Source organism: Mustelus asterias, chromosome 9 (assembly GCF_964213995.1).
Source record: "Mustelus asterias chromosome 9, sMusAst1.hap1.1, whole genome shotgun sequence".
Classification (NCBI taxonomy): Eukaryota; Metazoa; Chordata; class Chondrichthyes; order Carcharhiniformes; family Triakidae; genus Mustelus; species Mustelus asterias.
The window spans coordinates 7,701,640-7,722,818 of record NC_135809.1 but is presented as its reverse complement, the minus strand read 5'-3'; the positions used below and the strand labels follow the sequence as shown (position 1 = coordinate 7,722,818).

The 21,179-nt window shown below is 42.8% G+C and overlaps 1 protein-coding gene across 2 annotated transcripts in view; it reads right to left on the bottom strand.

Moving 5' to 3' along the window:
- Positions 1 to 10,619: 10,619 nt before the first annotated feature.
- Positions 10,620 to 21,179, bottom strand: part of tmtc3 (transmembrane O-mannosyltransferase targeting cadherins 3) — a 57,270-nt gene continuing 46,710 nt past the window's right edge. For both annotated transcript variants that reach the window (XM_078219626.1, XM_078219625.1), the window contains exons 12-14: positions 19,511 to 19,680; positions 14,185 to 14,411; positions 10,620 to 13,265 (exon numbers count right to left, since the gene is read on the bottom strand). In XM_078219626.1, coding sequence (XP_078075752.1) covers positions 12,439 to 13,265; positions 14,185 to 14,411; positions 19,511 to 19,680 — 1,224 coding nt within the window. In that variant the 3' untranslated portion in view covers positions 10,620 to 12,438. The remainder of the gene's footprint in view (positions 13,266 to 14,184; positions 14,412 to 19,510; positions 19,681 to 21,179) is intronic.

Here is a 21,179-nt window from a genome sequence, read left to right as displayed (position 1 = left end):
GCTCACCACCACCTTCTCAAAGGCAACAAGGGATGGGCAATAAATGTTGGCCTGTTGGCAATGCTCACATGTTTCTGTTTTTATTCTTTGCACGGGATCCCAGGAACAAATAATTTACAAAAAAAACAATGATTTAGTAACTGCCTGACTCCCGAGATGGGAGTGCAACTACTGGGCCAAGGCTGGCATAGAAATGAGAACAAGACCAACATAACCTTTTTCATCTTCAAGATTTAAAGCTGGTGCATACCCCAGTGCTAACCGTCAAATAACCTTAACAATAAGTCTGAGTTCCTTCCTATTTTGAAAAGAAAACAGAACACGGTGCACAATTGCAGGAAATAATTTAACAGGAACCCTTTAAACCTCGTCACACCCTCATTTTTAGCTAAAAGGTAAAAATAGTGGCTGATGTGGTGTGCACTCTGTCAGCACCAAAGCATAAACGTTAAGAGAGAATTCTGCGGCTGAAGTTTTTAAGTGAAATTCTTCTAGATGTAAGCAGTTGAAATTGTAGTCAAACCTGAAACTGCACTCTCGCTATGCTCAGAGTGTTTCCAAACAAAGAGCGACTGAACAAAGAGTGACTTTTAAGTGGCGTCTTGACAAATACACGAATAGGATGGGGATAGAGGGATACGGTCTCCGGAAGAGTAGGGGGTTTTAGTTCAGTTGGGTAGCATGGTCGGTGCAGGCTTGGAGGGCCGAAAGGCCTGTTCCTGTGCTGTAATTTTCTTTGTTCCTTGAATAGAATTGTCTGTCGTCAGTGATTGACAAATATCTTCGGATGTAGCTTTGTCTGTCATCACGTTTAAGAGATTGGGAGGATCTTACAAAGCGTGAGCACAAAACTAAAAACAGGTTTTGACATTGTCAGCGACCTAAACGGATTACAGCCTCCGGCGCCTTCTGAACACATGGGGCGGCACAGTAGCACAGTGGTTAGCACTGCTGCTTCGCAGCATCGGGGACCCAGGTTCCCTTCCCAGCTTGGGTCACTGTCTGTGTGGAGTTTGCACGTTCTCCCCGTGTCTGCGCGGGTTTCCTCCGGGTGCTCCAGTTTCCTCCCACATTCTGAAAGATGTACTAGTTAGGCGCATTGACCCAAACAGGCGCCAGACTGTGGGAACTAGGGGAATTTCACTGTAACTTCATTGCAGTGTTAATGTAAGCCTTACTTGTGACTAATGAATAAACTTTAAAAAAAACATCTTATCACAGGCTTTTCATTCAAGGTCATTTATTCTGTTACTGCCAGGAGTTTGCTCCAGTTGGTAGCATTTCCCCTCTAAGTCAGAAATTCCTGGGTTCAAGACCAGTCCTGGTTACCATAATTGCTCAAGTGCTTTATACAACTGCCATCTGCAGTCACTTGAGTCCAGGCATGATCAACTCTGCCATTCTTTTGCAAGATCACTGCCCAACTCCAAAGTTGTCCACATTCTGCCCTCAGACAGATCTCCGTGGCTACAGCTACAGAACTCAAAACAACTGAACTGAGTCACAAAATGACAAGATTTAAGAATAATGTAATGTCATAGCTTGCCCACGCAATGAATAGAATCTTATCATAGAAATCATAGAAACCCTACAGTACAGAAAGAGGCCATTCGGCCCATCGAGTCTGCACCGACCACAATCCCACCCAGGCCCTACCCCCATATCCCTACATATTTACCCACTAATACCTCTCACCTACGCATTTCAGGACACTAAGGGCAATTTTTAGCATGGCCAATCCACCTAACCCGCACATCTTTGGACTGTGGAGGAAACCCACGCAGACGTGAGGAGAACATGCAAACTCCACACAGACAGTGACCCAAGCCACGAATCGAACCCAGGTTCTTGGAGCTGTGAAGCAGCAGTGCTAACCACTGTGCTACCGTGCCGCCCTTAGGGAATAGAAATAGTTTAAATGATTTATATTTGTTTTGTGGGGATTAGAAACAAAGTACAAGTCTAATTTTTGTGTTCTATATTTTCATGCCAAGAAAGGGTTGAAATTTCAGTTAACTTCATGTTAAACAAAGGTACCTGCATGTCGATAAGTCTTAGTTTCACTTTAAGCTTTGCCTGCATTGTAATTAAGGGTTTACTATGTAAAAGTGAGTACAGGGGCAAAAAAATTAAGTTGTTGCTAGGCCACCAGAGGCTCACACTGAACAACATAAGCAGTTAGATTCAGTCCGAACAAGGTAACCCAAGGCGCAATAACAGATCTGCCAGTACAGGAAGAACAATAAAGTTAGGGGCAGAAAGCAAGTCCCAGAAGCTGAAAAATAGTCAGAAACCAGGGAATAGGGCTGGATAGAGATCAAGGAAGATAAAGGAACAAAAAAATGGAATCTGAACAAGGTACTGTTCACTGAAGTTAGAGGGGCAGAGAGAGGCTCTCAGTTAAAGAAAGCAACAAAGTGCAGACCTAAAGAAATCAGCTAGCAAGAAGCCAGACATCTGAAGCAATCCTAGGTTTTGTGCCATCTTAATAAAGCCTGTGAAGCAGTAGTGTACTATTGGCAAGGTTGTGTACCTCAGAGATTAAGTGGAAACTTGAATGTACAATGGAATCCAAGGCAGAGAAATCCTGATAGGAGAGATCAAAACCCTGGATACGGATCCTTGGTGAAAACACCTGACAGAAAGCCTCACTTTGGAAAAAGAGTACAAATTGTGTCCTTTGAGAGTGATGACTGGAAACCCTCGTGTCAAGAGTTCCAGTGTGACCAGTTGGCTTACAGTGTGACAAGCATCTGGGAGGATTTGATGAGAAATTCACAGAAGTTGTATGGGGTGGAAATTGTCACTTGGTTTGGGAGTGTGGGGTGTCTGACCACATTTTGCCTACTAGTTTACATGGACTATGTACTTACAGAGAACATTAGAGTATAAGTTAGATTCTGTAACTTGTGTTGTCCTTACAAATTTGAGTACACCTGTGAGGATTTAGCTGGGGTGAAGGTAGTGTATTATCGTTAATATTTTCATGTTTGATAAATGTTTTTTTCTTTGTTAAAAAGTTGATTGGCATCTTGCGAATCTGTTCATCCATGTACCTAAACAAAAAATAGAAGTCACAATCTACTGAGCTGGGATCACTTGGTAAATGCTGAATCCTGATAACACAAAGACCTTAACCTAATAATCAATATGTTACTTCACTCCTTTATTGATCTAATTTTTTACTTGGAAAATGACTGATTGTAAAACTTACCTCAATTCGACCCTTGGAAGGCCATTTTAAATGAATAAAATTTTGATGATATATGTTAGGGATACATATCTCCAAATTCTAAAAGCTTTTTTTAAATTGGAAGGACATTGAATTATTTGTCACTATCTTGGGAACTGACCTGGGTTTATATTTTAAAAGGTTACAAGTTCACTTTGCACTGTGAGCAAGATGTCTTTTCCAAGAAATCGCATGACTTAGCGAAATGACCAGCAAGACACCTGAGGAGATAAGAACTGTTTGTTTATTTGAAATAAAAGCCATCACAAAACAAAAATTCCAGGTCAACTTTATCCAATAGTACTGCTGCTTCACAGCGCCAGCAACCTGGGTTCAATTCCGGCCTCAGGTGACTGTGTGGAGTTTGCACGTTCTCCTCTTGTCTGCATGGATTTCTTCCGGGTGTTCCGGTTTTTTCCCCACAGTCCAAAGATGTGCGGGTTAGGTTGATTGGCCATGACAAATTGGCCACCTAATCTTAGTGTTAGGTGGACTAGCAAGGTAAATATATGGGGAGGTTACAGGGATGGGGCTTGGGTGGGATTGTTGTCGGTGTAGGCTTGATAGACCAAATGGCCTCCTTCTGCGCTGTAGGGTTTCTATGAGGGGCAAGTAGGATGATAGAACATGAATTAGGTAGGAATATACGGTCATTCTCTGTTATTTCAGACCCTCAGTCATAGCCGCACTGATAATTATCAGCCACACTGAGCCATATCGATACTCAGCCTTGCCTCAGCAGCACTGATTCAGTATTTTAGAACAGTCCAGGATAGCAGTTCCACTTCTTCCTTCACCCCATCTGGTTCTTTAACAAAAATCGTTTTTCTTTCCAGGTGTCAGGCACCAACTCTTGGATCCCAACAGCCCTCCTGATCCTATTTCCCGTTCACATGCCTCTCATGTGACCCCTCTACCCAAACTCACGTCTGTTGTGATTCCACTATCCCGTCTGACCCCAGCAATCAGCCTCAGCAAGGCCTCAGCTTCCCCCCCTCCCCCCATATGCCCCCACCTCAATGAACGTCCAGTTTGGCACAATGCTGTTGAGCTCATCTTCCATTGCTTCCAGGTTCACTTCTTTGGCTAAGGATTTTGCCCCCACACAGTGGTCCTGTTCTCCCATCTCCAGAGTTCTCATTCCGCTGGGACTCAACACTCTGACCTCTTACCCTTTCTTGGGAAGTACTAACATGACATCAGCCCTCTGAATTTCTCTCCTACCCCTCAATCTAACCTGCCTCTCTTGGAACTTGCATCACTCCATTATCTTGCACCTAAAGCTCAGGAGGACAGCACGTCGTTGTTTAGTCAACAGACGTCTATCTTGTGCAGGCTGAACACTAACATTCGGACATCTCCTCCACACCATGCCCCCACCGCAAAACATTAACCAATCATTTCCCATATAGTTGTGGAGCAGATTATTACACAAAATAATCTGAGGAGACCCAGTACAGAACGATCCGTTTATGAGCCAATGCGTTGGGAGAGCACAACCTCTCCTTTTGCCTTGCATCGCTACCCTTTTTGACATTTAACCTGCCTTACACACCATCACACCCGCCACACCCCCACCACCCAGCCTCATTTCCCTTCCTCTGTCTTGCTTTAAACCTGTTACATCTTTAACAATGTCCAGTTCTGATAAAAGGTCGCTGACCTGAAACGTTAACTCTTGTTTCTCTCTCCACAGATGCTGGCCAACCTGATGAACGTTTCCAACGTTTTCCCTTTCTTCTGCACTTAAATGGATCTACACGAGCAACATTAAAAAAAAGCCAAGGATTGGAAACATTACCTTCAACTAATAGCTATGAAAATTGCAAAACAAATAATCTGACCTTGAAAAGAGTTGGACAATGGAACAAAATTAATCTGTGGTGCTTTTGCTCTCTACAGAACCGAGCATGGTTGCATGACATGTTCTGGGGAATTGTTTTTATGGTGTATCACTCTTCACTCCTGAGATGACAGAATCTCATTACCATGCAATTAGGCAATGCTCTTTGGTCTACAAATAGCTTCCAATGTTGCTTGTGGCGGAATTGATAATACCAACCAATACAAGGTTGGCTCATCAAAAAATTAACCCTGTAAATACAGGGAGAAGGGATGTGCATTTATAAAAAGCTCCTTTAAATGACATCGGAACATATCAAAGAGACGAGATTCTACACAAGGCACCCTTAGCCCCCTCCCCCCAACCACCTTACCTCATCTCAAATTACCAGCAAATCCTTCCATTCCTTCCATTCTCCCTCTAGGTACCTGTCTAGGTTCCCCTTAAATGTGTTTATGCTTTTTGACTCAACCACTCCTCTGAGGAAAGTCATCCTGCACTTTTCATAACTCCCTCTGTGACCCCTCATTACTTCTTGAAGTGAATTCACAAGAGTCTCAGCTGAAAGATGACACCTCAAATATTGCAGCAGCTCCTCAATTATGCACTGATGCATTAGCCTTGATCAAGAGTTCAAATGCTTGAGTGAGATCTTGATTAGAACTTCCCTATTAAATGGAGATTTGAGCAGATTAGTGGACATTCTACACATACCTCTTATTTCAACAGATTCGGAAAAAACTCAGTGGCGCACTGGATATAAAATGGATTAAACATAGACAATGTCTTAGGCTCTCCTCATTTGACAGACCTGCCATCCCAGGAATCAGCGTGGTAAACCTTCGCTGTACTCCCTCTATAGCAAGGACATCCTTCCTCAGATAAGGACACCAAAACTGCACACAATACTCCAGGTGTGGCCTCACCAATGCCCTTTGATTATAATATTCCCTGCTAATATTTTTGTTTAACAGCTAGCTCATGGTTAAGTGGTCATACAGGCTATGTACAGTCTGGTTTAGACGAGGACAGTAGCCAAATAGGGAGGGGGAGTTGGTGAACAGAACCCATCACAAGGGCTTTGGTCTTCCTAATGTTTATCTGAGAGAAACTGGGCAACGAGTCCATTACAAATAGCTCATCATACAGTTGCAATTCATTTTAGTTTTATCCAATTCATAGAATCATAGAATCCTTACAGTGCAGAAGGAGGCCATTTGGCCCATCAAGTCTGCACTGACCATAATCCCACCCAGGGCCTATTCCCGTAACCCCACATATTTACCCTGCCAATCCCCTGACATTAGGGTCAATTCAGCATGGCCAATCAACCTAACCCGCACATCTTTGGACTGTGGGAGGAAACTCACGCAGAAACGGGGAGAACATGCAGACTCCACACAGAGAGTCACCCAAGCTGGGAATCAAACCCGGGTCCCTGGCACTGTGAGGCAGCAGTGCTAACCACTGCTGGCGTGCCGTCCCAAGATTCAAGTAGAACCTGTTCTTTTTACACCTAGGCGTGATATTAAAAGTAATCTGATTGTTCATAAGCTCTACACAAAGCTTGGCATAAAATGCTATTTGTATCTCAAGTTTCTACACATTGATCCAAATAGTTCAACTATGTTGACAGATGTGTAATACTGCATGTGCAATTAGGATTGAGAGTATAGTATTAGCAATGAAGTAGATAAATAGCTCTTTGTTTTGGCAACCTACTTGGCAACCTACTTGGCAACTGTCATAGCATTATGTAACCTTATCTAAGTACCCAGGCAACCCACGAACTATCAACCTTCTAGTGCAGACACAGGGGAACACTATCATTCAGATTCCCCTTCATGTTACACACCATCCTGACTTGGATATCAGCAATTAATTCATCGTCACTGGGTCAAAATTCTGAATCTCCCTACCAAACACCACTGTGGAAGACCCTGTATCACATGGACTTCAGTGGCTCAGACACTCACCACCACCTTCTCAAGGGCAACGAAGGCTCGGCAATGAATGCTGCCCTTGCCAGAGACACCTGTCTCCCATATTTCTTTTCCAAACAACTTGGTAAAAGACTTCATAGGGACAAAGCTGGGAAAGTGTTGCTGGAATGTCTATCAAATTTGTTGAATTTCTGTAGATATTTCTGAAGAATAAAATTTTAAAAATTTAACTGGACAGCAGTATCAGCTCTGTATCCAATAGTCACAGTACAAAAATCTGGAATATAAATCAGCTATTAGTTCCAAAGGAGCCCCCTGAAAGTGAAAGCCTTCTCCAGTTGCTTGGATGGGGTTGGGAAAGAAACGCTTTGAGTCGTAATGCTCCTCCCTTCATGGTAGGTGGGAGAGATTGGATAGAGTAGCTGGTCTTTTCCACTCGGGCAATTTCACTTCTGAATCTACCTGGTAACTTGAAATCAGAACAATTCTGCCAACGTTGAGGAGATTTCAGCATTGAGCCTGCAAACTCTGCCTTAGATTCATAGCGGGTGCACGATGGCACAGTGGTTAGCACTGCTGCCTCACAGCGGTTAGCACTGCTGCCTCACAGCGGAAGGGATCTGGGTTCGATTCCCGCTTGGGTCAGTGTGTGTGGAGTTTGCTCGTTCTCCCTGTGTCCGCGTAGGTTTCCTCCGGATGCTCCGGTTTCCCCCCACAGTCCGAAAGACGTGTTGGTTAGAAGGATCAAGATTTAATAGAACTTTGGCAATATTGCAATGCATCTCGTGTATCAGTGAAGTACGAGTTAAAATTGTAGCTATTTGTTAACGAAAGAATATCACAGACCAACTATTTCAGGAATTTTCTGATATTCGGGTGTTTTAAAAAATTTAACTCCCATTCATCACCACACCAAGTCAGATATTCTGAACGATGAAACAGATTTATACTGGTCACAGTGGTAATCAAAAACTTCTAAAGTCTCAAATTCTGTCAGTTATGGAGAGGGAGCTTGGTCTTTTCTCCTTGGAGAAACGTAGGATGAGAGGAGACCTAATAGAGGTATACAAGATGTTGAGAGGCATAGATCGGGTGGACTCTCAGAGGCTTTTTCCCAGGGTGGAAATGGCTGCTACGAGAGGACACAGGTTTAAGGTGCTGGGGAGGTAGGTACAGGGGAAATGTTAGGGGGAAGTTTTTCACACAGAGGGTGGTGGGCGATTGGAATCGGCTGCCGTCAGTGGTGGTGGAGGCAAACTCAATAGGGTCTTTTAAGAGACTCCTGGATGAGTACATGGGACTTAATAGGATGGAGGGTTATAGGTAGGCCTAGAGGGTAGGGATATGTTCGGCACAACTTGTGGGGCCGAAGGGCCTGTTTTGTGCTGTCGTTTTTCTATGTTTCTACGATGGCCTAGTGGTATTATCGCTAGACTATTAATCCAGAAACTCAGCTAATGTTCTGGGGAATTTTGAATTTGAGTTCAATAAAAATAATCTGCAATTAAAAATCTACTGATGACCATGAAACCATTGTCAATTGTCGGAAAAACCCATCTGGGCAGCATGGTGGCACGGTGGTTAGCACTGCTGCTTCACAGCACCAGGGACCTGGGTTCAATTCCCGGCTCGGGTCACTGTCTGCGTGGAGTTTGCACGTTCTCCTCATCTCATGTTCTCACATTCTCATGTCTGCGGGAGTTTCCTCCGGGTGCCCCAGTTTCCTCCCACAGTCCAAAGATCTGCGGGTTAGGTGGATTGGCCATGCTAAATTGCCCCTTGTCAGGGGGACTAACTAGGGTAAATGCATGGGGTTATGGGGATAGGGGCTGGATGGGATTGTGATTGGTGCAGACTCGATTGGCCAAATGGCCTTCTTCTGCACTGTCAGGTTCTATGGTTCACTACTGTCCTTTGAGGAAGGAAATCTGCCATCCTAACCTGGTCTGGCCGACATGTGACTCCAGATCCACAACAATGTGGTTGACTCTTAACTGCCCTCAGGCAATTAAGGATGGGCAATAAATGCTGGTCAGTCAGTGACACCCATGTTCCATGAATGAATAAAAAAGTTTCAAAAAGGGATGTAACATCGCCATGCTTCTTTAATTTTAACCAATCACATGCAGTTTAGTGTGCTAGACACCTTAGCAAACTTAATTTGCCCAACAGAAACTTGTGGAACACGACCTCTTCTTTCGGACACGTTGTACAGCATTCCAGACTGAACATTTGAGTTCAACAATTTCAGATAATAACCACTGCCCCCATTTCCCCTTGGTATTGGCTACGGCTCTGCTGTTGATTAATTCATTCCTTCCCCCCACCTTATCACAGATCTTTCCCCTTTGTGTTCTTCTTTCCTCCCCTCACTTTTACCTTCTTCTGACTTGCTTAAACCTGTACATCTGTAATGTTTCCTAGTCCAGACACACGGTCACAGATCTGAAAGATGAACTCTGGTCGGTCAGCTTCATTGACTCTGAATATCAGCCTTTCCTGTTTGCACTTTGTAATTTTGCATCACTTGTCTCTATCCTGCACGCGACAATCTCACGGACTTCAGCTGATTCCGTTCATAATGAGATTCTGCAATGCCATTTAATGCAGAGAGTCAGTTTATCAAGAGACTGCACTGAGGCAGTTTGTGAAGAGAATCTGCAGTGAGCACTGGGCATAAAATGCCCTCAGCAGCGCACCGATGTTACAACTCCAGGCTCATTCTCTTCTGTCACCTTCCTCCATTAATTCCACCAGTTATGGCTCGCCATGTCAATCTACTGTTGCAAAGAGTGTTTCTCTATTGAAGATATAGGAAACGGGAGCAGGGCAGTGGGTCGAATTTTAGATTGCTGTAGCACAGAAACAGCATAGACATGGGCAGCACGGTGGCACAGTGGTTAGCACTGCTGCTTCACAGCTCCAGGGACCTGGGTTCGATTCCCAGCTTGGGTCACTGTCTGTGTGGAGTTTGCACGTTCTCCTCGTGTCTGCGTGGGTTTCCTCCCACGGTCCGAAGATGTGCGGGTTAGGTTGATTGGCTATGCCAAAATTGCCCTTAGTGTCCTGAGATGCGTAGGTTAGAGGGATTAGTGGGTAAATATGTAGGGATATGGGGGTAGGGCCTGGGTGGGATTGTGGTCGGTGCAGACTCGATGGGCTGAATGGCCTCTTTCTGTGCTGTAGGGTTTCTATGAATCAAATGACCTCCTCCTGTCCTGCTTCAAAGTCTCTCTGAAGCGCCCACTGAAGCGCGCCAGCATTGATATTAACGACCGGGAGGAACTTGCTACTGTTCAAAATGCCGACAACTGGTCCATCAAGCTGCATCACGCTTCGAGTCAAAATGCTTTAACGAGGCAGAGTACTGGCAGAGAAAAAAAATAAACAAATCCAGCTCTCCGATCCCACCTTCGCGTAGGATGTCCTGCCTCATATGACCAAATATCCTTGTGTCGAGAATCCTGTTAAGTCACGGGAAGACGCATCAGAGGAATTAGTGAGCCCGGGTAGATGTCTTCCTCGAAGCAAGGGACAGCTGATTATGAAGGCAACCCACATGTACTTCCCCTTTAAGAGAGGTTGGCCCAAAGTCACAATGCTCTGAAATTAAAACTTTATTTGCATTTAAGCAAAGACAAAAAAGTAATCCATTTAGGTGAGAGATTATACCACTTGTTAGTGTCAACTAAACACACAGACCAAGACATTACTGTGGTCAATATCCAGTGGTCTCGTTTAAGGGTGTGTTTCTAGTTAGTGATTCGATCCATCGAAAACCTGGTCAATTCCCAAAGAACTGAAATGGCAAAACTCTGAATAACTGAAGATAAGTTTGCAATGTCCGTTCATCAGTGGAATTTTCAACCTTACTGAATCATATGCAATTATTGTGAGTACAGCGTTATGTACATTCAAGGTGCAAAAACTGTGTCCTGAATACAATGAGAATTAGCCTGCACTGTGCAGCTTAACATAAACATGGAAACGGAGTAAAACAATAATGCTGAACCAATGTTAAATTCAAGATAAATGAATAGAGTATACGTGATTTCTCTTTACATATCAGTACATGATCTGACCTGATATAAATGAGTAAATGTTGTGTACATGTCCAACATGGAAAACTACAGCAGCACACAGCTCCTGCTAAAATCTGCTCCTTCTTATTAACATTGAAAACAGGAGTGGTTTATCATAACTATGGCAAAGATTCTTTCAGCGCCACAGTAATTAAAGTTTGTGCACAGAAAATGAAAATGGAGTTTATCTAAGTACTACACAACACATGAAGGCAGCAAACGTAACACCTCTGTTATATATTATATAAATAAAAGATTGTGGAAATGTGCTGTAATTTCAGAGTTCAGAAGTTCAAATAGTTTGTTTCATCTTCAAAGAAACAAGCTCAAAGTCTTGAGGACATGTTTTCTTTTTCAAAGGTTTCATAATATGCAAGTGTCACGGTTGTTATTGCAGTGCCCCTTCACTCAATCTCAAAAGATAACTCTACTGTACTGCAAAACCTCCGTGCCACTGCTGTGATCGCCAATTCATTCTCATGCAAGAACACAGCCTCTCGTTCTGTTTACGGGCCGCAGCAAGGGAAGGAGCCACTTTTACCCAGCCAGTCTGGGTGGGTTGCCAAGACAAGCCTCAGGAAGCCTTCCCTTTGCCGGTTTCCGTTTGTCTTTCTTTCCTGAGGGCATACATTGTGGGCATAATACAACGCCCGGCTCTTAGAGTGTGAGCCTAGTCATTGAGCATTGTTCTGTTTTGTGTGTGTGTGTGTGTGTGTGTGTATGTGTGTGTGTGTGGGGGGGCACCTTCAACCAAGCCCCATTCTGAAATGGCACTTATCCATATGCACTTTCCAAAACGCTCACCAAACACCCACTCCCTCAGCCCAGAGGCATCAAAGCTGATTGTAGGGGCCTTACCACTGTCTCAAGTGAAGCCAACCAGATCGCAACGAGAAACATTGCAATCCCCACACATTAAGATTCACTTATTTATTGAACAATGGGAGGGGAAGAACCTGGAAATTGTTTGATTTACTAGACCCATCCAACGTTAGGTTGGCTCAAGAACATCCAAGCCCTTGGATCGTGGTACAGTTCTGAAACACAACATCCTGAACAGAAGCTACACTATATGTTTCCATATGAAAGGTTATTTGTTCGAGTTTATGAAGGTGATTGGAGGTAGGAACCTTTTAAGTTTTACTAAATTAGTATTTAAATTTGTATTCAGAAAAACTACTGGTTTTGTTGGTATTAATAAGAATTCCTATTCAAGTTACTTTGCATAAAATAATGTTTCCTGCATGGCAGGAAACTGTAAACCATTGTTGCCACAATAATATAGTCAAGTCAAAAGGACAATGATCATCCAGATCGTCGTGTTTCACCATTTTCTTCCTATTCAACATTCAGAATCCGTTCTATCTCTTCAAGCCGCTTTAAGGCTGCAGCGCGCTTCTTTTCAATCTCTTTGATCTCTTTATTGGACTTTTTCTTTGTCCGTTTGTTCAGGCCATTTGGGGATTGTTTAGAGTTGCTGGAAAACTCCACATAACTTTCAGCAGCGTCCACTGTTTCAGAAGCTTTTCTCTGTTCGCTGCCTTTCTCCTTCAGATTCTTGCCGGAGGCTTTATCCTCCCCGTGGTTCATTGCACTGACTGCTGTTGCTGAATGCTCCAACGGGCCTCCGTTGCCCTGAGCTGCGATCTTGCTGCGCACGATACTCAGGTGGCGATGGATGTACTCCTCGTCTGGTGCCAAAGCCAAGGTCTCAGTCAGGCAAGCCTCAGCCCTCGCCAGGTCCCTCTCTTCAAAGTACACCACGCACAAGTTGTGCTTCCCCTGAACGTTGGAGGGATCGACCTCCAAAATCCTCTCAAAGCATCTCTTGGCTCCTTCAATATCCTTCTTCTTGTTCATCAGAATATCTCCCTTCAGGATGAGGCCTTTAATGTGATCAGGGTGGTGATGTAGCAGGTCTGTCAGAACTGGAAGTGCTTCCAACTCCATTCCAGTCTGAGAATACAACAGTGCCAGATTAAACAGTGCGCTGCGGAAACCTGGCTGCACCTGGATGGATTTCTTCATCCAGGATTCAGCTTCAACATTCTCCTTGTTGTCCATGGCAAGCATGCCCAGATTGAAGTATCCATTCGCATCCCCGGGCTCCATTTCCACGTAACTCAAAAAACGTTTCTTCGCCTCAGGCCTCAGGCTGACTTCACCTGTTAAAATAAAGGGAGATGGCAAATCATTGAATGCTTTGCAGTTCTATTCATTTTCCAGGTTCAATTATCTTCTAACCAAACAAAATCCTGAGACAGACACCTGACTGCAACTAGGATGAAGGCCCCCCCGTCATCGTTTGTTGAACCGGAGTAGCACTGAGTGTAAATCAGTCTATCGGATATCTATCACTGGTTCATTTCTGTCTCCTGGCAACTTTCACATTGTATTTACAGCACAAAAACAGGCCATTCAGTCTACTGGTCCACGCCAGTATTTGTGTAGCATACAAGCCAACTCCCACCCCATTCCATTTAACACTATTAACATATCCCTTTATTCCTTTCCCCCTCGTATTTATCTAGCTTCCTCTGAAATACATCTATGCTGTTCACCTCAACCGCTCCAGGTGCGAGCTAGTTCCTCATTCTGACCATTCTCCAGGTAAAGAAGTTTCTCATAAATTCCCTAATAGATTTATGAATCTTAGTCTTATCCTCATCGCACACGTGGAAACACGTTCTCTACATCTACTCTCATCAATCAGTTCCATGTTTGCAAATAAAATGTGCAGTTTTCTAATGAGCACAGTAGTGAGCTTTTACATCTTTGAGATAAAGTTCTTGCAACGGGTGCTCCGAATGTTTGGTTCTGCTTACTTCTCAATTCCAGTGGGATTTTCACTCAGAGGTGACAGCCATGAACTTTAGTATTAACACACAAGACTCGACTTTCCTAACCATTGGATAACGGACATTAATTGTGAGTACTCAGACTTAACAAATAGCATCTATTTAAATCCCGATAGGTCCTGAGAAAGTCTAAATTGAGTCTTTGAATTTATTACATGGGTTTTTACATGCTGCACGTGGCCTGACTCAAGGAAAGATTGGTTTTAAGGATGATTTGCTGCTTTACCTGATTCTTGCATAAGCAGACCCGAGTTAAACAGTGCCAGCTTGTGGTTTGAACTGATTTCTAGAGCTTGGTTGAAATGTTTCAAGGCTTCGGATGGATCTTTGAGCTCAATGTATACAATCGCCAAATTGTACCAGAGGTCAGCATTGGTCTTATCCAGTTCCAAGGCTCTTATGTACGCGTCCCTGGCCTCCAGAGGCCTGTCCATCTTCAGAAGCAACTCACCCCTGAGAATTAAGCATCAAGAGCTTATCAAACAGTGTAATTCTAAATGAAACATTAAATACCCCAGCTACCCTGACCAGTGATGGTAAAGGGAAAGAAATCTTGCATTTATGTAGCACCCATCACAATCTCAGGATGTCCTAAAATGTTTTAAACAGCATAATACCATAAGAAATAGGAACAGGAGTAGGCCATTCGGTCGAGTCTGCTCCGCCACTCAATGGCATCATGGCTGAAACTACATCGCTCGCGTTTACTTTTCTGCCCTTTCCCCGTAACCCTGGATTCCCTTACTGATCAAAATACTATCTCAGCCTTAAATATCCCCACAGCTCTCTGAGGTAAGGAGCTCCAGAACCTTCAAAGAAATTCCTCATCTCATTCTTAAATTGGCACCCATTTATTCTGAGACTGTGCCCTCTGGTCCTAGGCTCTCCCATGAGGGGAAACATCCTCTAAACATTTACCCTGTCAAGCCCCTTAAAAATCCTACATGTTTCAATGAGATCGCTTCTCATTGTTCTACATTCCAATGAGTAGAGTCCCAATCTGTTTAACCTTTCCTCATAAGACAATCCCTCCATACCAGGGATCATCCCAGTTGACCTTCTCTGAACTGCCTCCAATGAAATAATATATTTTCTGAAGAGGGCCAAAACTGCACAGAGTGCTCCAGATGTGGTCTCACCAATACCTTGTACAGTTGCAGCAAGACTTCCCTACACTTATACTCCAAACCCCTTGAAATAAGGGCGAACATTCCATTAGCCTTCCCGATTACCTGCTGCACCTGTGTGCTGGCTTCGTGTGTTTCTTGCACAAGTGTTCCAAGTCTCTGTGTTGTAGCTTTCTGCAGTTTTTCTCAATTTAAATAATACTGTTCTTTTGTTCTCCCTTCCAAAATGAACAACTTCACATTTTCCCACATTATACTCCATTTGCCAACTTTTCGTCCACTTACTTAACCTAGCCATATCTCTTTGTTAACTATTTGCATCCCTCTCGTAACTTGCCTTTCCACCTATTTTGTGTCGTCTGCAAAACTGGCTGCTTTACATTTGCTTCCTTCCTCCAAGTCATTAATATCTATCATAAACAGTTGTGGTCCCAGCACTGATTCCTGTGGAACCCCACTGGATACAGGTCACCAACCTGAAGAACCCCTTACTCCCACTCAATGTTTCCTGCCCATTAGCCAATTCCCATTCCATGCCAGTATACCACCTCCAACACCAGCCACTGAAATGCTTTTGACACATAATCAATGTTGTAATGTAAGCAAGGCCACAGCCAAATTGTGAAAAGCAAGATCCCACAAACATCTGTGAGATAACATAATCCATTTAATGCTGACTGAGTGATAATTTTTGGCTCAGGACTCAGAGGAGAATTCTCTTGTTCTTTCCTAAATGGTGTAACGAGGTATTTTACATCCACCAGAAAGGACAGGCGAGGTCTTGGCGCTGTGTCCCCTTTGAAAGATGTCATCCTCAAAAAAGCAGCACTCCCTCGTTAAAAGACTTGTGTTTGTAAACACAAGTGTGAGATATTGCACTTTGGAAGGACAAACCAAGGTAGAACATACAAGGTAAATGGTAGGACACTGAAGAGTGCAGTAGAACAGAGGGATCTGGGAATACAGATACATAATTCCCTAAAAGTGGCGTCACAGATATATAGGGTCATCAAGAGTGCTTTTGGTACATTGGCCTTTATAAATCAAAGTATTGAGTATAGGAGTTGGAGGCCAAATTTAGAGTATTGTGTGCAGTTTTGGTCACCTAATTACAGGAAGGATATTAATAAGGTTGAAAGAGTGCAGAGAAGGTTCACAAGGATGTTGCTGGGACTTGAGAAACTGAGTTACAGAGAAAGGTTGAATAGGTTAGGACTTTATTCCCTGGAGCGTAGAAGAATGAGGGGAGATTTGATAGAGGTGTATAAAATTATGATGGGTATAGATAGAGTGAATGCAAGCAGGCTTTTTCCACTGAGGCTAGGGGAGAAAATAACTAGAGGACATGGGTTAAGGGTGAGGGGGGAAAAGTTTAAAGGGAATATTAGGGGGGATTCTTCACACAGAGAGTGGTGGGAGTTTGGAATGAGCTGCCAGATGAGGTGGTGAATGCAGGCTCACTTTTAACATTTAAGAAAAACTTGGACAGGTACATGGATGAGAGGGGTGTGGAGGGATATGGTCCAGGTGCAGGTCAGTGGGACTAGGCACAAAAATGGTTCAGCACAGGCAAGAAGGGCCAAAAGGCCTGTTTCTGTGCTGTAATGTTCTATGGTTCTATATGTGATCAAGTCTCTGGAGCAGATCTGAACACAATATTCTGATACAGAGGGAAGAGTGCTGCCCACTGAGCTATAACAGACATCATTCAGTGTGGTTTGTGAATTACCTCCTGAATCCAGCTGACAATTTCCTACAAAGCTTCTAAATATTTTGTTCTGAGCTTAATAACACTGATGCTGACCCATGTGTCTGGATGGGATGGACCTAATGACACTGGTGGCTCTCCCACCCACTTTCATACATTGGTATGTAATTTTCATAGTAAACATTGTGCTCCTAACCATTCTGAAACTACTTGATTAACCACTACACCTACTCTTCAAATGGATTATGTAGAAGTGATTTACCTAACGTCAGGTCCTCTTAATGCTAACTATCAGTATATGATGAAGGAATAATACAGCAGCACGTCTTTTACCTTCAGCAAGTTTATTCTATACCCAACTTGGCAGAGATACCAACTCCATATAATTACTCCACAACAACTGTTCCAGCTGTGCCATTTATACTCTTTTGGAGGTTGAGCCAATAACTATTACCTGTCTTTAATAAAAGGCAATTAGCTTAATTGCCACAGCATGCACTTGCTGATACATTGACAGGCCCTCTATTAACTTCTCCTTTCCTTGCTGTCTTGCACTTTCCTCTTCAGCTGCTCACAGCAGCCTTCCATTTTCAATTTCAAGTTGTCTAACATCATCATTCCTTTTCTCCCTCTTGGTCCAAGTCTTCCTTAATCATCCCCTTTATCAGTGTGGGCCAATCCAAACTTGTTGCCTTTTCTCCAGGATATTCACCAAGAATTTCTTCCCCTCCACCACCCTGAGAATTTCCTTATTGCTCTGGTGTTATCTCTAACTGACCCACTTCCATCTTTCTCCTGAACGACTTTTCACAAATATCTTGTCTTTAAATTAAATAATACAAAGTAGCTGTTCAATTCAGGAATTTTTTAGAAACTAGAAACATGATGTTGAACCTTTGCCAAGAGAAAATTACCAATGAAATTCAAGTTAGCAGTACATATGAAGGATTATATTATCAAATGACAACACATTGTTCAATCATAAGCTGCTTTGGACTCCTAGGAAATTGCAAAAGCCTCTGAAGCATCAAATGTTGCCCACTGTGACAATATGGAACTGCATCGACTGAAGGTAAAATTATTTGGAACAAAAAGTATCCACAATTGTGTAGTAAACAGAAAGGTCTGATTTCTGGTAATCCTTAAGCTGCTGTATTCATTCTGGCTTTTACCCATTCTTTTGTTTCACTGAATGTAATGTTTTTCTTAGAATTCCTTTCCTTTGTTAAAAGTTTTTGTTTGCCATAAACACAAGTTTTTAAACAATTAAACCGAAAGTTCTATTGGTACTGTGCTCATAAGGCACATCCTTCTTAAACTCTGCCCTATTAATCTAGCCAGGAGATTATTTCAAGAAGCATCCCTCAAAATAAGACAGACATGAATAGAAAGGACTGGACTCTCAATTCAGAGAACACAACTTTAAATCCCATCAGGGCAGTTATGAGAGTTTGAATTCAGTTTTTAGTAATTAGCTGGTATCAGTAAAAGCAACCATTCAGTTGTCAAGCTCTAGTGGAAAACCACCAACATCTAGTGAAAGCCCATCAACGCTTCTACTTTCTCAGAAGACTAAGGAAATTTGGCATGTCAACTATGACTCTCACTAACCTTTACAGATGCACCACAGAAAGCATCCTTTCTGGTTATATTGGTATGACACCTGCTCTGCCAAACCGCAAGGAACTACAAAAGGTCGTGAATGTAGCCCAGTCCAGCTCCCATCCATTGACTCTGTCTACACTTCCCGCTGCCTCGACAAAGCAGCCAGCATAATTAAGAACCCCACGCACCCCGGACATTCTCTCTTCCACCGTCTTCCTTCGGGAAAAAGATACAAAAGTCTGAGGTCACGTACCAACCGACTCAAGAACAGCTTCTTCCCTGCTGCTGTCAGACTTTTGAATGGACCTACCTTGTATTAAGTTGATCTTTCTCTACACCCTAGCTATGACTGTAACACTACATTCTGCATTCTCTCATTTCCTTCTCTATGAATGGTATGCTTTGTCTCTATAGCGCGCAAGAAACAATACTTTTCACTGTATGTTAATACATGTGACAATAATAAATCAAATCAAAACAAAACCCAAGTGGCTCACTAATGTCCATGAGGGAAGGAAATCTGCCATCCTTACCCAGTCTGGCCTTTACATGACCCCAGTTCCAGACCAACATGATTCATGCTAAACTTTTCTCTGGAGTGCGCTAGCAAACCACAGTTGCTTTCAGTGGTTCAGGTGGGCAGCCCACCACCACCACCTTCTCAGGGCAATTGGTAATGGACATAAAACAGCCTTTCCAGTGACACCCACATCCCAAAAATGAAACAGACCATAAAGAAACTGCTGTAGGCTAAGAAATGATCAGAGGATTTCCAAGATGATGAGGTTTTGCTGGAGCAGGAAAAATTACGCCCTCTGACAAGTAGATCATTAACAGATCATAGATTTAAAACGATTGAGAAAAGATCTAGGGGGGAGATGGAGAACTTTTTCACGTAAGAATTGTAGGGACCGGGATCATTCTATCTGCGTAAGTGGCGAAAATGACTCCATAAATTTAACAGGGAGTTGGACAGACACTTAAGAATGATGAACTTTCCGGGTTATGAACACAAAGTAGAAACTAAGCACAGCTGCTCTTTTAAAGGACTAACAAAGACACAATGGGCCGAAAGGCCTCCTCCTGTACTGCAAGCTTCAATGATTCTATACCTGTTTATGTACGCCTGTTTAAAATCAGGTCTCATACTGATTGCTTGACGATACAGTTGGTCAGCCTCCTCCAAACGAGATTCATTTCCTCGAATCAAATTTGCGAGATTGATGTAAACGTTTAGGTGATTAGGTGCGACGCGTGCTGCATACTTCTTTCCTGGTATAACCTTTCTCAAAAGAAAATGTGCAAATGTCCACACTGAGCTAGATGTCAATTGCGTAGTAAGTTTTTTTAATTGCATTATACACAGAAAGAAAGCAAGAGAATGCGGGATGCACAAACATGACACAAAGACAGAGATCGGGCAGGGGCGGACACGCAAACCAAGGGCCTTGAGCATGGAGATTGAGGGGGATGGGCACATATTCACATCAGGCACGCTAGACACCTACATAAGGAAACATTAAATCTTTCTCACCAGTCATGTAAACATTTAACATTTGAAAGGCAAACATCATTATCAAATACGGCTACTTTATTCTTTATGTTTAAATATGCCAACAAGAATCACAAAGAGGGAACTAGTTTACGATAATAAGGAAGTAATTTTGACAAATGTCACCCCATTATTCAGAAAGAGGAGCGGAAAACCAGGTAATTACCGACAGTTCCTGTCAGTGGGCTACCAGAGATAGAGTGACTGAGCATTTGAACAAATGTGAGCTGTTCAGGTGCGTCAACATAGTTTTGTTAAAGATAGATTGTGTCCCAGAAACCTAGTTGTACTCTGAGTTTATGGCTAATAAGATTGATAAAGGAGTAGCTATAATGTTATCTTTACAGACATACAGAAGTATTCAATAAGTTTCCAGATGAGTCCAACAAAAACGAGAGAACATGAAATTGGAGGTAGGGGTTTTTTGATTTGGAAACAGTTGGGAGATAGATGATGAGAGGGAATTTAGTGCATATATTCTGATTGGTGGGATATGACAAGTAGTGGTTATGGGGCCACATCTCATTGCCATATTTTTCAATAACTTGGATGAAGTAATAATGAGTTCAATACCCGAGCTTTCCGACAACGCTACAATTGGGAAGGACAGGAAGAAGTGCACAGTGGGCAGAAAGTCATAAAGGGAGAAGCAGATTGAGTGAGTGGCAAAAACTATGGCAAGTGGAGTTCAAGGTGAGGGTGTGTGGAATGACAAGACAAATATGAGCACTTGCAAAACACCAAGGAACTAGAAACTGTAGAGGAGCAGAGAGATTTGACATCCCATTTGAAACTAGTAAACACAGAATGTAATGATAAAAGCTAATGGAACGTTGGCCTTTATTACAAGGAGCCTGAAATAAAGTTATACAGCGTATGTAGTCTTGGTCAGACCACAACTAAAGTCCTGAAGTCGTATTTGGGCACTGCATTTAAGAAAAAATGTACTGACATTGGAAGGGGTACATTGTGGTCCCAGAGTTTAGAGGATTAAGTTATAAAGATAATTTATACTCATTTATGTATACTTCCTTGAGATTAAGGGGTGAAGTGATCTAGGAGATTTAAATGTCAAAATAATCTGATGGATAGGTATAAAGAAACTATTTCCTCTGGTGAGGAAATGAAGGTTAAGGAGGCGTTACATTAAACATTAATGGCCAAGCCATTCAAGACCAAATAACAAGGTTGCACTTTATCACACAAAGGGTGTCATGAGTGTGGAACTC